The sequence below is a fragment of the Oryx dammah genome, unplaced genomic scaffold (assembly GCF_014754425.2).
Source record: "Oryx dammah isolate SB20612 unplaced genomic scaffold, SCBI_Odam_1.1 HiC_scaffold_10, whole genome shotgun sequence".
NCBI lineage: Eukaryota > Metazoa > Chordata > Mammalia > Artiodactyla > Bovidae > Oryx > Oryx dammah.
In genome coordinates this window covers 25347842-25363223 of record NW_024070194.1, presented here as the reverse complement: position 1 = coordinate 25363223, position 15382 = coordinate 25347842, and the positions used below count along the sequence as shown (strand labels likewise).

Genomic DNA, 15382 nt, shown 5'->3' with positions numbered 1-15382 from the left:
GTGTGTTCTAAACATACAGAATCATTAAACACAAACGGTTTCTGTTACAAAAAAGAAAAAAATAAAATTCACAAGGTAAATCAAAGAATGCTTTGGAGTCATCTGTAAGACTTTTTAAAAGTAGTGAGAAATTCCTCCTAAAAATTCCACAAATAGTAACTCTTAATTAACTAATATTCTTAAGAAATTATCCTGACAGCTACTAAGACATCCGTAATGGTTAAAAATTCTCTGCCTTCCTCCCCGGCAAAACGAAATCTTGTTCACAAGTTCCTTCCAGAGATGATGTGAAAGAAATGGGCTTTGCCGCTACACATCTGGGCTAAATCCCTGCACCACTTTTTACCCAGTGGCCCCATCCAGGGGCAGGCCTCCTGACCACTGAGTAACTCATATCACAGAACTGTGCTATAGATTAAACAACAAGATGAAGAACCTAAAGCCTTTACCATTGTCCCCAGGCTTTGTGGACCACCTTCTGGAAATCAAGCGTTTCTCTTCTAGAAACATTCACTCTTCCCTTCCCTTTCCTTTCATATTGCATAACGGGTGGAAGCATCACTACGGCCACTGCTTTAAATTCCAACCCAAGTAACTGTGGGGGAGTGATGGTGTCAGTCTAGCACTTAGCCCCTTACAAATATGCCCTCTGTTCCAAGCTCAGCCAGTTTTCTGCTCCTCTCCACTCTCTGAGCATCCCTTAAAGACAGCCCAAGGAACTTGGTTCCTAAAAGTTATAAGCAATTCAAACCTAGATAAATGGCCCAGGGGGCCATTATACTGTCTTAAAGTGGTTCAGATGGCAAAGAATCTGCCTGCAATGCAGGAGACCTGGATTCAAACCCTGAGTGGGAAAGTTCCCTTGGAGAAAGGAACTGCTACCCACTGCAGTATTCTTGCCTGGAGAACGCCATGGACAGGAGGAGCCTGGTGGGTAACAGTCCATGGGGTCGGACAAAGAGTCAGAAACGACTGAGCGACTAACACTCAAAAAGCACAATCCAAAACACACAACAGCCTCAACCTCACTCTCCTCCAAAACATATATTTCCCCAACCCCCTCCCAGACAGGTTAGGGCTGAAGGACCTCATTGAAATGGCAACTGTATACTAATTCAAGCACATCAGTTATCTGCGTGAAGGTGTGCCCACATGGGCCTGCGCACAAACGCGCAGGCACAAACACACACACACACAACCAGAAGAAGCCTGAATGAAGACACTACTTGACAGATGAAAAGAACTGCTAACCTACTCGTCAGAAAGTAATAATAACCCTTATGAAAGGATGAAGGAAACCTCTAGGAAAGTATTTCTATACCTTTAGAGTTTTGTGCCATCAATGCTAAAATATTGTTAAAGCACTACAAGATTTTGAGCTTCCCAGCTGGGAGGTTGTGGCTGGACAGATTCCAAACCGTTGAGCTTCACAGTTGGGAGGTTGTGGCTGGACGGCTCTGGCTTACCTGTAGTGTTTGTGTTGGGTTTAGGGGACTGTGAAGAGCCTAGGGGGAGGTGAGGTGTGTTTGGAGCCTATAGGCTCTGAAAAAGATTTGTAAGAAGGGCGAGTTGCCCTTAGGCTCCTCCATCAGCCAGCCGAGAGATAGAGGTCATCATAGAACCACCTCCCAGCCCTGGTACCACATCCGAGACAGGGGACTCGGAAGAATACACAAAGCTGCCAGCGTAGGCAGTGTAGCCAAAGTCCACCAGGTTCTGTTGCTTGGAGAGGATGAGCTGAATGACAGGGACAAAATGAACAACTTTCGCCAACTGATTTCTCAATATAAAGAAAAGAGATCTAAAACTTCTCCTGAAAATAGCAACACAGCTTGAACATCAGGAAGTTCACGGTCCACGTATTGCTGAAGCCTTGGAGAATTTCGAGCATTACTTTACAGTTGCTACCCCACGTCCGAGGTCAGGGGCAGCGGCCTAGAGTGCCAGGCTGCGACGGCGCAATAACCGCCAAAAGGAGCTACCCTGCGTCTGAGGTCAGAGGCGGCCGGGAGGAGCTACCGAGGTCAGGGGCAGCGGCCGGGAAGAGACACCCCGCGTCCGAGGTCAGTGGCGGCCAGGAGGAGCTAACCCGCGTCCGAGGTCAGGGGCAGCGGCCGGGAGGAGACACCCCGCGTCCGCGTCCGAGGTCAGTGGCGGCTGGGAGGAGCTACCCCGCGTCCAAGGTCAGTGGCGGCCGGGAGGAGACACCCCGCATCCAAGGCCAGTGGCGGCCAGGAGACACCTCGTGCCCGAGGTCAGGGGCGGCAGCTGGGAGGAGCCACCCACGCCCGAGGCCAGGGCCGGCGGCCGGGAGGAGCAACCCGGGGAGCGGTGGCTGCCCAGGCGCAGGAAGGCCTAGAGGAGCTATCCCACGTTGAAGGTCAGGAACGGCGGCGGTAAGGAGATACCCCTCATCCAAGGTAAGGAGCAGCGACTGTGCTTTGTTGGAGCAGCCGTGAAGAGATACCCCATGCCCAAGGTAAGAGAAACCCAAGTAAGATGGTAGGTGTTGCAAGAGGGCATCAGAGGGCAGACACACTGAAATCATACTCACAGAAAACTAGTCAATCTAATCACACCAGGACCACAGCCTTGTCTAACTCAATGAAACCAAGCCATGCCTGCAGGGCAACCCAAGACGGGCAGGTCATGGTGGAGAGGTCTGACAGAATGTGGTCCACTGGAGAAGGGAATGGCAAGCCACTTCAGTATTCTTGCCTTGAGAACCCCATGAACAGTATGAAAAGGCAAAATGATAGGATACCAAAAGAGGAACTCCCCAGGTCATTAGGTGCCCAATATGCTACTGGAGATCAGTGGAGAAGTAACTCCAGAAAGAATGAAGGGATGGAGCCAAAGCAAAAACAATACCCAGTTGTGCATGTGACTGGTGATAGAAGCAAGATCCGATGCTGTAAAGAGCAATATTGCATAGGAACCTGGAATGTCAGGTCCATGAATCAAGGCAAATTGGAAGTGGTCAAACAGGAGATGGCAAGAGTGAACGTCGACATTCTAGGAATCAGCGAACTAAAATGGACTGGAATGGGTGAATTTAACTCAGATGACCATTACATCTACTACTGTGGGCAGGAATCCCTCAGAAGAAATGGAGTAGCCATCATGGTCAACAAAAGAGTCCAAAATGCAGTACTTGGATGCAATCTCAAAAATGACAGAATGATCTCTGTTCATCTCCAAGGCAAACCATTCAATATCACAATTATCCAAGTCTATGCCCCAACCAGTAACGCTGAAGAAGCTGAAGGTGAACGGTTCTATGAAGACCTATAAGACTTTTTAGAACTGACACCCAAAAAAGATGTCCTTTTCATTAGAAGGGACTGGAATACAAAAGTAGGAAGTCAAGAAACAACTGGAATAACAGGCAAATTTGGCCTTGGAATGTGGAATGAAGCAGGGCAAAGACTAATAGAGTTTTGCCAAGAAAACGCACTGGTCATAGCAAACACCCTCTTCCAACAACACAAGAGAAGACCCTACACATGGACATCACCAGATGGTCAACACCGAAATCAGACTGATTATATTCTTTGCAGCCAAAGATGGAGAAGCTGTATACAGTCAACAAAAACAAAACTGGGAGCTGACTGTGGCTCAGATCATGAACTCCTTATTACCAAATTCAGACTTAAATTGAAGAAAGTAGGGAAAACCGCTAGACCATTCAGGTATGACCTAAATCAAATCCCTTATGACTATACAGTGCAAGTGAGAAATAGATTTAAGGGCCTAGATCTGACAGATAGAGTGCCTGATGAACTATGGAATGAGGTTCATGACATTGTATAGGAGACAGGGCCATCAAGACCATCCCCATGGAAAAGAAATGCAAAAAACCAAAATGGCTGTCTGGGGAGGCCTTACAAAGGCCTGTGAAAAGGAGAGAGGCAAAAAGCAAAGGAGAAAAGGAAAGATATAAGCATCTGAATGCAGAGTTCCAAAGAATAGCAAGAAGAGATAAAAAGCCTTCTTCAGCGATCAATGCAAAGAAATAGAGGAAAAGAACAGAATGGGAAAGAGCAGAGATCTCTTCAAGAAAATTAGAGATACCAAGGGAACATTTCATGCAAAGATGGACACAATAAAGGACAGAAATGGTATGGACCTAACAGAAGCAGAAGATATTAAGAAGAGGTGGCCAGAATACACGGAAGAACTATACAAAAAAGATCTTCATGACCCAGATAATCATGATGATGTGATCACTAATCTAGAGCCAGACATCTTGGAATGAGAAGTCAAGTGGGCCTTAGAAAGCATCACTATGGACAAAGTTAGTGGAGGTGATGGAATTCCAAGGAGCTATTTCAAATCCTGAAAGATGATGCTGTGAAAGTGCTGCACTCAATATGCCAGCAAATTTGGAAAACTCAGCAGTAGCCACAGGACTGGAAAAGGTCAGTTTTCATTCCAATTCCAAAGAAAGGCAATGCCAAAGAATATTCAAACTACCGCACAATTGCACTCATCTCACATGCTAGTAAAGTAATGATCAAAACTCTCCAAGCCAGGCTTCAGCAATACGTGAACCGTGAACTCCCTGATGTTCAAGCTGGTTTTAGAAAAGGCAGAGGAACCAGAGATCAAATTGCCAACATCCACTGGATCATGGAAAAAGCAAGAGAGTTCCAGAAAAACATCTATTTCTACTTTATTGACTATGCCAAAGCCTTTGACTGTGTGGATCATAATAAACTGTGGAAAATTCTGAAAGAGATGGGAATACCAGACCACCTGACCTGCCTCTTGAGAAATCTGTTTGCAGGTCAGGAAGCAACAGTTAGAACTGGACATGGAACAACAGACTGGTTCCAAATAGGAAAAGGAGTATGTCAAGGCTGTATATTGTCACCCTGCTTATTTAACTTATATGCAGAGTACATCATGAGAAACGCTGGACTGGAATAAACACAAGCTGGAAACAAGATTGCCGGGAGAAATATCAATAACCTCAGATATGCAGATGACACCACCCTTATGGCAGAAAGTGAAGAGGGGCTAAAAAGCCTCTTGATGAAAGTGAAAGAGGAGAGAGAAAAGTTGGCTTAAAGCTCAACATTCAGAAAACGAAGATCACAGCATCTGGTCCCATCACTTCATGGGAAATAGACGGGGAAACAGTGGAAACAGTGTCAGACTATTTTGGGGGGCTCCAAAATCACTGCAGATGGTGACTGCAGCCATGAAATTAAAAGAGGCTTACTCCTTGGAAGAAAAGTTATGACCAACCTAGATAGCATATTCAAAAGCAGAGACATTACTTTGCCGACTAATGTCCGTCTAGTCAAGACTATGGTTTTTCCTGTGGTCATGTATGGATGTGAGAGTTGGACTGTGAAGAAGGCTGAGCGCTGAAAAATTGATGCTTTTGAACTGTGGTGTTGGAGAAGACTCTTGAGAGTCCCTTGGACTGCAAGGAGATCCAACCAGTCCATTCTGAAGGAGATCAACCCTGGGATTTCTTTGGAAGGAATGATGCTAAAGCTGAAGCTCCAGTACTCTGGCGACCTCATACGAAGAGTTGACTCACTGGAAAAGGCTGATGCTGGGAGGGATTGGGGGCAGGAGGAGAAGGGGACAACCGAAGATGAGATGGCTGGATGGCATCACGGACTCGATGGACATGAGTCTGAGTGAACTCTGGGAGATGGTGATGAACAGGGAGGACTGGCGTGCTGCGATTCATGGGGTCGCAAAGAGTCGGACACGACTGAGCGACTGAACTGAACTGAACTGAACTGAACTGAACAAGCTTTTCCCCATGGGATGATGCCATTTTCTCAAGGATTTTTTTTTTTCCCCACGCCAGGCGCAGGGGGCCGGGGCGGGGCCGGGGGTGGGGCGGGGTAGGGGAGATCCAAAAGCACATTAAGGCATTGTTTCTAGACATCAACAGCTTTTGTTAAAACAACAGTTTAACATTTTGAAAAACAGATATTCTAGAGATACTATTTTGACACACTGGCATTTTAAAAAATAATCTTAAATTGACTGTTGAGTTCAGTAATTTTGCTTGCATAATGAAGCTCTTTAAACAACTCATGTTTTTGGAAAGCCAACAGCCTAAATCTGTCAGGTAAAAACTTCAAAGAATGAGCCCATCCAGCACGCAAGGGCCAAAGCAATCCAGGATATGCTATGCGGATGACAACCTGAGAGGGGCCTAAAATGACAGAAAACGAGCGCACAAGCCGGCAAACCATAATGCAACTTTGTTTCTAACACAATCCCAGTGCAAAATAACTGCAGAAGGCTTTTATTTTACTAAAGACATTCGATGGCAACCTTGTCTTGACTAATGGAAGTCAGCACTCTTTTTGTTCCTCTTTCTTGTGCTGAAAGCTGTGCTCATTTGTTTCATCATCCTTCAGACGGCAAATTCTTCAAATACAAATGGGTGACCTATGAAGCAATCTCGAAAATAATGCCTTATGTAAAAACTCAAGTTTCAGGTTCTAAAAATCAAGCCTAAGGGCCATGTGTGAGCATAACCAATATAGTTTATTCCCCTGATTCCTCCCCTAATTTTCAGCTACTTAGTGGTAATATTGCTGGGTCAAAGTTCTCATATTTTGCCTTCGGCACTGGAAGGAAAGATGCTATATAATTTTAATAAATAAAAGATAGTGTTAATAATGTTTAAGAGTTCATTTCTTTAATAAGCATCAATTCAGACTAATTATTTTAACAAATCTACACTTGCATGCAGACCTACCAGGTAATTATCAAGATAATCGTGTTCACATTACAAGCGCACATAACAAGGAACTATCACCATTTTCCAAATATAAGCACACAGCCAAGAACTATCCATTTTTTCCTCAAGGACTTAACTGTAAAGAAAAGAATAAGTGAGTGAAAACAAGTTAACATCTAGTTCACATTTTTCTCCCAGGAACAAAAATTTAGGAGTTAATAACACAATCTATGAAGACTTAAGTTTGACTAAAGGTTGGTAAGTTTAGTGCCACTTGCTTCTGATGAGCAAGCCAGTTAATAAATAAATGAACATAATCTATTCAGGATGGATTTAAACCACAACCATAAAGAATCTTAAGCACACTGCTGACATTTTGTTGTGCTGTAAAACACAGTCTGCTCTATGTGATCATGAAATGTTAAGGAAATCAGGGCTATGCTAAAACTAAAGAATTAATGCTGTAATTAGCATCTGAAAGATAATTACTGCATAGAACAGACTATATCTACAAGGTTTTCTATTTTTTAGCTTCCTAAACAATCTTCAGCTACAAGTTAAGTAAAGAGGGTGAACTAAAGATTCTAAGCACTTTCCTCAGACAAAGAGAGGTCCCTAACCCACTGACCCAAGCTCCTCTTTCCTCTGCAAAGTGGTAATCAACCACAACAATCCAGTGGTGCTACCCCACCTGTTATCCATACTGACCAACAGGACTACCTGAGGTTTCCTGAAGGTCAGTGGTTCAGTCGCATAATCAAGCAAAGGTAAATGGGTCCACAGTGGATTTAAACCTTAACTAACCAGCTCCTGAGGACAGTCAACAGACCATTCTCACGTGACAGTATCATGAGATGGAGGAAGACGCTAGGGTATGAAGAAAGAGGAAGAGTCCTGGGCAATGACCAAGAAAATATACAGCATACTACTTAACTATGGATGAATTAACGGAAGGGGAGTGAGAGGAGAAAGAAAAGAGATATGAAATGCCCTAAAAGTTGACTCTTTCAGAAAACTCATTGAGCTGGGCAACAACTGGAACCTCAGAGAGAGAAAGTAAAGGATTTGGCCTTGAAGGACGAACAACAGAAGAGAATAACAATGCAAAGCACACTTTTCACAGGTTTTAAAAGCCTTTAACTCTTTCGGAAGGGTGACTCCAATCCAAAGAGACCCTACTGTTCCACCTTGGCGAGTATCACAGCACTGTGCTTCTTTTGGAGGCCTTCTCCTTCTGACACTTAACCACAATGCAGCTCAGCACTTTCTTTAAGACTGAACAAGGTCCTGTAAGGCTGTGTCCTCTTTTCTTCTGTAACATTCTTAACTTCAACATAATCACACAAAATGTCCAAGATGAAAAATAATCCAACATATACAACCCTATACCATCTTGCTGCTGCTGCTAAGTTGCTTCAGTCGTGTCCGACTCTGTGCGACCCCAAAGATGGCAGCCCACCAGGCTCCTTGGTCCCTGGGATTCTTCAGGCAAGAACACTGGAGTGGGTTGCCATTTCCTTCTCCAATCCATGAAAGTGAAAAGTGAAAATGAAGTCTCCCAGTTGTGTCTGACTCCTAGCGACCCCATGGACTGCAGCCTACCAGGCTCCTCCATCCATGGGATTTTCCAGGCAAGAGTACTGGAGTGGGGTGCCATCGCCTTCTCCGCTATACCATCTTAGGCTACGCTTAAAAGATGACTAGTTTTTTCCTCTAGATGACAGACATTTAAATTATATCTTCTTATGTAAAGTTAGCTTAGAAGTTTGATTCATCTAAGTGAACTGTCCTAAGTCAGAATCATCATTCCAAGTAATCTGGAAGATACTAGTTAAATGAGCCAGTTCTCATCCTGAAATGAATGCTCTCTATACAGCAAAACAGGGTATTGAACCTGACTTCACGATTTTAGTGCTCAGTTTAAAACAAGTGAAGTGAAAGTCGCTCAGTCGTGTCCGACTCTTTGCAACCCCACAGACTGTACAGTCCATGGGATTCTCCAGGCCAGAATACTGGAGTGCGTAGCCTATTCGTTCTCCAGGGGATCTTCCTGACCGAGGAATCGAACCAGTGTCGCCTGCATTGCAGGCAGATTCTTTACCAGCTGAGCTATCAGGAAAGTCCTTCCCACAAACAAATCATGAAAGTGGTTTACTGAAGACTGCATATGCCTCTTCTGAAGCCACAAGCAACAGCCCTCAACAATCTGATACCAGGACTTTCCTGGATCACTTCCCCAGCAAACATATCCAGCGACTTTGGCCATCATTACTCTGGCCAACCCTAGGCTGAGAGATCACTCCTCTTTGCCACACCGTTCAGGTAAAGAAATTGAAATGATGAAACCAGTTGTGTAAAATACAACCAATCTCTGTACAATACTGCACATTTATGAAGCAGCTGAACAGCCAATCTCAACCAAACTTTCTACAGGAAGCAAGGTAGATATGAGCACCACTCCCATGGAGAAAAGAGTAATCCCAGGTTTTGGTGAGCAAAGTGGTCAGCCTAAGCTCAAACATCACTAAGTAAAAGAACTGGAACAAGAACTGAGAAGAGTGTATGTACAAGAGTGGGGTTAAGGCTGCAGGGAGAGGTGGGGTTAATCAGGGAGAACTAGCTGAGGAGACACAACACAATCTGCACTTGGACACAGGCTCTGTCTGTTCACAAAGGCCTTGGAAGATATGATTCCTGTCAACCAGCCAGCCTCACAGACTCTGTTGCCTCGTGACCCCAACAAAGGCTCTGTGCCCTAGTCATTCAGATATACTAGCGGCATCCCAAAGGAGCCCGACAGTCTCAGCCTTTGTGCCTCTGTACTTGCAACTTCCTCCAGCTGACACACTCCCCTCTCCTTTCTCCCTTTCACCCACTTCCATCTGACCTTTGAACTCAGGTCAAATGATACCTTCTTTGAATGTTGATCCTGGAGCAATCTGGATTGCCTTGTATCACAGCACTGTTCTGGCTGATTCTGTTGTTAGCTATCTTCCCAAGATCTACGTTCTGGGGTGGGGGGTTGAGGGAGAATGGGGGCATCTATGTGATGTGACATCTTTTCCTGTTAACTGTCACATGGAGTGGGCAATGGGTAAATGCCTGTGGACTCAAAGAATGGACGTGCCAACTTCCGGGAGGAGTTAAGCCAGGATTCCAGGGTAGAGAATTTCAGACAACTCAAGTGGAAACCATCACCTTCCACATTCACTTGAGTTACCAGATTCCTCTCTCAGCCTGGCTCCTCTAGAAGGCCTGACCTTAAAGTACTGCCATGGAATTATAATCCACGTCACAGTTTTGTCATCTGTGTTTGTTCGAACTGGAAAACCTTCCACTGTTTATACATTTGGAATCACTTCCAAATGTGACAACCTGAGATTGTTAACCTGGGAGGCAAAATGACAGCCACCACAGTGGAAGAATGCCCAGGGATCAAGAAAGCATAACTGTTAAAAGAGCTTGAGCTCTGGAATCTAGGTTCCAATGTGCCATTTGCCAACTGGGTGACTCTGGGTAAATTACCTATACTACCTCCTGCCTTAAAGTGGGGTGTGTGTAGCCAGCAGGCATAGCAATGCCGCAAACATCTACTGAGGAGCTACTCTGGGCCAAGTGTTGGTGACACTGCAGTGACCTGGCCATTCAATGGAAACCATGCTTGCATCATGCCAGCCTGTGTTAGTCCCTCCTGAAATACTCTGGAGTACAGGCTTGCCAACCTTCACTAGAAGCTAATCTTGAAGAAAGCAAGGGTCTTGTCTGTCTTGTCCACTCACCCCTCTCAAGTGCCAATTAAATGTCTGCTACACAGTCACTCAGTACATTTGGAAAGAAGGAATGGTCAAATCAGACGAAGACCTTCTTGTCCCCTAGCACTGTGTTTTGGTGGAGAAAGTAGGGAATAATAACTAAAGATGAAGGCATACATTACAAGGGGCTTGGGCTCGCCACAAACATATAGGTGGCCCCCTGGGCTTCCTCGGACTCCAGTTCCAGGCTCTTCTGGGTGGGGTGGGGGAAGATCTGACAGCCCTTCCCCCACCCCCCTCCCACGGCTGCACAGTTGTGAGCCACAGGCACAAGAAAGGCAGAAGGAAAGTTGGGTCCCGTCCCGTTGAAACTTCTGAGGAGGTTTCTATCATTCATTTACTCAACAGGTGCTTATCAGGGCCCTAAGGTGTGCAGGGGATAAAGCGGAGACGTGACCAGGTCCTGTCCTCATGGAGCTTCCCTCCCAATGTGGAGGAGACACAGTACTCAAGTGCGTAAAGTGGTCCTCGCACGCAGGGCTAAGTTGCCGAGCTGCCAGGAGTGATGCTACAGGGGCGGCCGCAGGTGTCCCAGGCGGGATGGCGGGTCGCCGCGGGCCTCCCGGGGAGGCGACCTCTGACCTAGGACCTCAGCCTTCCGGGGACAGGCGGTCGCCGGGGCCCACACTCGGCGGAGGCCGCAGACCGGAGAGGAAGGGTCACAGCGGCAACTGTGCGAGTGTCTGGAGGGCGAGGCGCGGGAGGCTGTGGAGGAGCAGGCCCTGAACTCCCGCACCCGACCCTCGGGGCCGGGGAGGGGGCGCAGGCGGACTCGCCGTCGGACGGGGGCGGGGCGGGGGCCGCGGCCGGGGGGCCGACGTCACCACCGCGCCGCCGGGCCCTCTGGAGCGCGGGAGGGAGCGCGGGGCGGCGGGCCCGGCCCGCGGCCGAAGATGGCGGGCCTCCGGGCTTACCTCGGAATTTGAGCTCGTGCTGCGGCTCGAGGCTCAGGACCTGCTCCACCTTCGCCATGTTCCTCGGCGGCGGGGCAGCTCGGGCGGGGAGACCCCTGAGAGGTCACCTGGGGCGGGACGCGTGAATGCTGCGCCCCCTTTAAATTTGGAAAGGGGGGGCCTTCCGGGGCGCGGGCGGGGGGCGCCCCTTGGGTGCGCCGCGGGGGGGGGGGACGGCCTACGCGGTGCAGGCGCAGGGGCGGAGGGCGAGGGTGAGGCCGCGGTGCCCAGCGAGCGTACGACACGCACGCACGCACGGACGCGCCGACGCACGCACGCACACACGCAGCAGGCCGGCCGCCTTAACCCGGCGCGCGCTCGGGAACGGCGAGGAGCAGAGCGCGCGAGCCCCTGCCGAGCAGTGCGCAGGCGCGGCGGTGGCAGTGGGGGCGGGGCTGCCGGGAGGCAGGGGGCGGGGCGTCGCGCAAGTCCGGGGGAGGGGCGGGTCCGGGACACCCAGAATTGAGGACCATCATCCTGAAGATTATTTATTTAGGCAGGGCGCATGGGAGGCAGATTTTGTGTTAAGTGCTTTAGTCAATAATTAATAAAAATGAACTTCTACTTCTCCTTGCTAATGTGCCAGGCACTTAGAGATTTTGAATAATAATGAAAGTACGATTTATTCTTATTATAAACATGATGTTTGTGAGTGAATGATGTGTGTTAGACACGGTGACGTGTGGTAAGCAATAAATATACATTTAGTAAGCTACCAGTTATTGCTTGCTTATTTTGTGCCACTCTGCTGAACGCTTCACAGAACAGCATTGATTATAATAAATAAAAGCTACTCTACTTTAAATGTTTACTATGTAACAAGCACTGTGCTGAATCCTGTACTGCTAAATGCAACAAATATTTAGAAATACAGTGATCAGAAAAATTGACCTGGTTCCTGCTTCTCACTACAGGCCATAGATGAGACAGCCTTTGAATAAATAACCACCCACACAAACAAATACACTTTTAAAAATTACTGAGAACCTATATCTGTTTGGTTTTAAAGTGAACACTCTACCTCATTATCTCATTATTGACATTTAAACTTTACTTCATTATGTAGTGTGTACTACCTGAAATATGTGTTATTAATATTTTCCTTTTCATATATAAATGAAAATAGCAAATAGCTAACATTGACTCTACATGACAGACATATAGGTATTCTTTATACTGTTCTTTGCACTTTCCAATTTGAAATTTTTCGTAATTTTTAAAAAAGGGTTTTTTTTAAAGATAATCTTTGTCTTTTAACTACAGCATTTGGTCCATTTATACTTATTATATTTATGATATATATGGATATATTTCTACCATCTTATTTTGTGCCTTCCGTTGGTCACATTTGTTTTTTTCTTTTTCCTTTCCTTTTTGCATTTTTAGAGCTAATTTTTTTCTCTTTCCACTTTTCCTCCTCTTATATACTCTATGCTGTTTCAATGATTACTCTTTACTTGGCTCCATGAAAATAAAAGGACTTAAGTGTACTTTAATAGCCCATCCTCTAAATTATATGCCTTAATTATACTATATTTTAAGTTTAATCTTTTCCTTTTTCACCCTGTGAGCCATTACTAAGTTATTTTATACAGTCAATATTGATTTAGACTCAACCACACAGTTACCAATTTCTTTGCTCATCTTTTCTTCCTGCATCTCAGAATTTACAATCAGGATCACTTTCCTCATGCCTGAATCTTTAAATTCTGTTTCAGGAAGTTTGTTGGAGCAAATGCTGTTGGATTTTGTTCTTCTAAAACTGATTTTATTTTTCTCCTGTTTTTACAAGATATTTTGGCTGGTTTACTAGAGGGACAATGGTTTTCTCTGAGAGCTGTTGGATGCCACCACTGACTTCCAGCTCCCATTGTTACTGCTGAGGTTTCAGATGACAATCTCCTCGTCATTCCTTCAGAAATGTCCTGTTTCTTCCCATTGTCCTGGGGTTCTGCAGTTTTATCGCAATGTATCTTCTAATTTATTTGTCTTAGCTCATTCAAGCTGCTTTAGCAAAATACCATACAGACTGGATGGCTTAGATAACAACATTTATTTCTCACAGTTCTGGGACCTGAAATTTCAAGACTGAAGCACCAGCACATTCTGTACCAGGTGAAAGCCCACTTTCTGGTTCATAGTCAGCTGTTTTCTTGCTCTCTGGAGTCATTTTTATAAGGGCACTAATCCTATTCATGAGGTTTCCCCACACGTGACCTTATCACCCCCAAAGGCCCCATCTCCTAACACTGTCTTTCAGGAATTGCATTTTGGCACATGAATTTTGGGGAGGATACAAATGCTCAGTCTGTAGCATTTATCTTGTTTGAATACTCAAGAGTTTCTGAATTTGTTGACTGGAATCTTTCATCATTCTGGAAAATTCTCAGCATTTTAAAATTTTTTTAAAATTATTGTAAAATACACCTATGATTTACCATCTTAATCATTTTAAGTGTACAGTTCAATAATATTGAATACACTTACACTGTTGTGCAACCATGACCACTATCCATCTCCAGAACTCTTTCATATTGTAACTCCATACCCAATAAATAACACCCTCCCTTTATTAAAAAAGAAAATTTATTTATTTGGCTGCATTGGGGCTTAGTTACAGCACACATGTGGAATCTAGTTCCCTGACCAGGGATCAAACCCAGGTCCCCTGCTCCCATGGAGTCTTAGCCACTGGATCATCAGAGAAGTCCTAATAGTTAACTCTTTTAAATGTTACCTTAGCTCCATCCTCTCACTCTTCTCTCCTAGATATCTGACTAGTAGTTTATTCAACCTAGATTTTTCAAGCTGTAGGTTGTTTCCCAAAGGTGACTTATAAAATCAATTCAGTAGGTTGTTACCAGCACTGAGAGAGAAAATGAACAGAAAATATCAGAGTGTATTATATATTTTCATGAAAATTTTCATTGTGTTTATTAACAACATACCGATACATAAAACTGTCAGTTCAGTTCAGTCGCTCAGTTGTGTCCGACTCTTTGCGACCCCATGAATTGCAGCACGCCAGGCCTCCCTGTCGACCACCAACTCCCGGAGTTCACTCAGACTCACATCTATCGAGTCAGTGATGCCATCCAGCCATCTCATCCTCTGTCATCCCCTTCTCCTCCTGCCCCCCAATTCCTCCCAGCATCAGAGTCTTTTCCAATGAGTCAACTCTTCTGTAGTGAGTTACAAATAAAACCCATTCATTAGACCTTCTCACACCATTCTCCCTGTCTCCTTGCCTCTCTGTCAGGGCTTCATCTCTCATCTCTGTATCCCATATTGTGGGTATGTCTTCAGATCTTTCAGTCCGTAATTGTTCCTGAGGTTGCAGATAAACCTATTCCAGAAGTTTTTCATTTCAGTTATTTTTTTAAGCCTCTATGTTCTATTTGGGCTTCCCTGGTTGCTCAGTTCCTTTACACAACTAAGGATCACACAGGCAGGTCTCTAACATCGGTTCCAGCCACGCCCCACCCCATTGAGGGGTTTTGGTATTGGTCTCCACTGCTGTCACTTTAGGCAGCAGCACTGGCCAGGTCATCTTGATGGGGGTAAGTCCATGTTCTTGGGCCCATGCAGAGCTTCTACACCTGCCTCCACGGGCACTTTAAAATAAACTCAGCATGTAAGCAATGGCTGAGGGGCCCAGAATGAGTCACCCTGTCCACTGGATTATTACAGAGTCACTGATGCCCTTGGTGGGCATTCACAAGGGACACTGTGAACACCTTCAGATTGTGCCCATCCCAGGAGGCATCCCCATAACCCCTTCCCACACCTCCTTCTCATGAAATTCAGTTCTGCTGTATCTGTTCCTAGCTGCCCACTACCAACTGGTCAGTGTACATCTGTGCTTCTGGTCGTCTCTCAGCCAGATAAACATCTGA

At 45.6% G+C, this 15382-nt stretch overlaps 1 protein-coding gene across 1 annotated transcript in view; it reads right to left on the bottom strand.

Annotated features, from left to right (window-relative positions):
• VAPB (VAMP associated protein B and C) overlaps positions 1 to 11795 on the bottom strand; it is a 51750-nt gene extending 39955 nt beyond the window's left edge. Inside the window, exon 1 of the mRNA XM_040248661.1 lies at positions 11448 to 11795. Coding sequence (XP_040104595.1) covers positions 11448 to 11505 — 58 coding nt within the window. The 5' untranslated portion in view covers positions 11506 to 11795. The remainder of the gene's footprint in view (positions 1 to 11447) is intronic.
• Positions 11796 to 15382: the final 3587 nt, after the last annotated feature.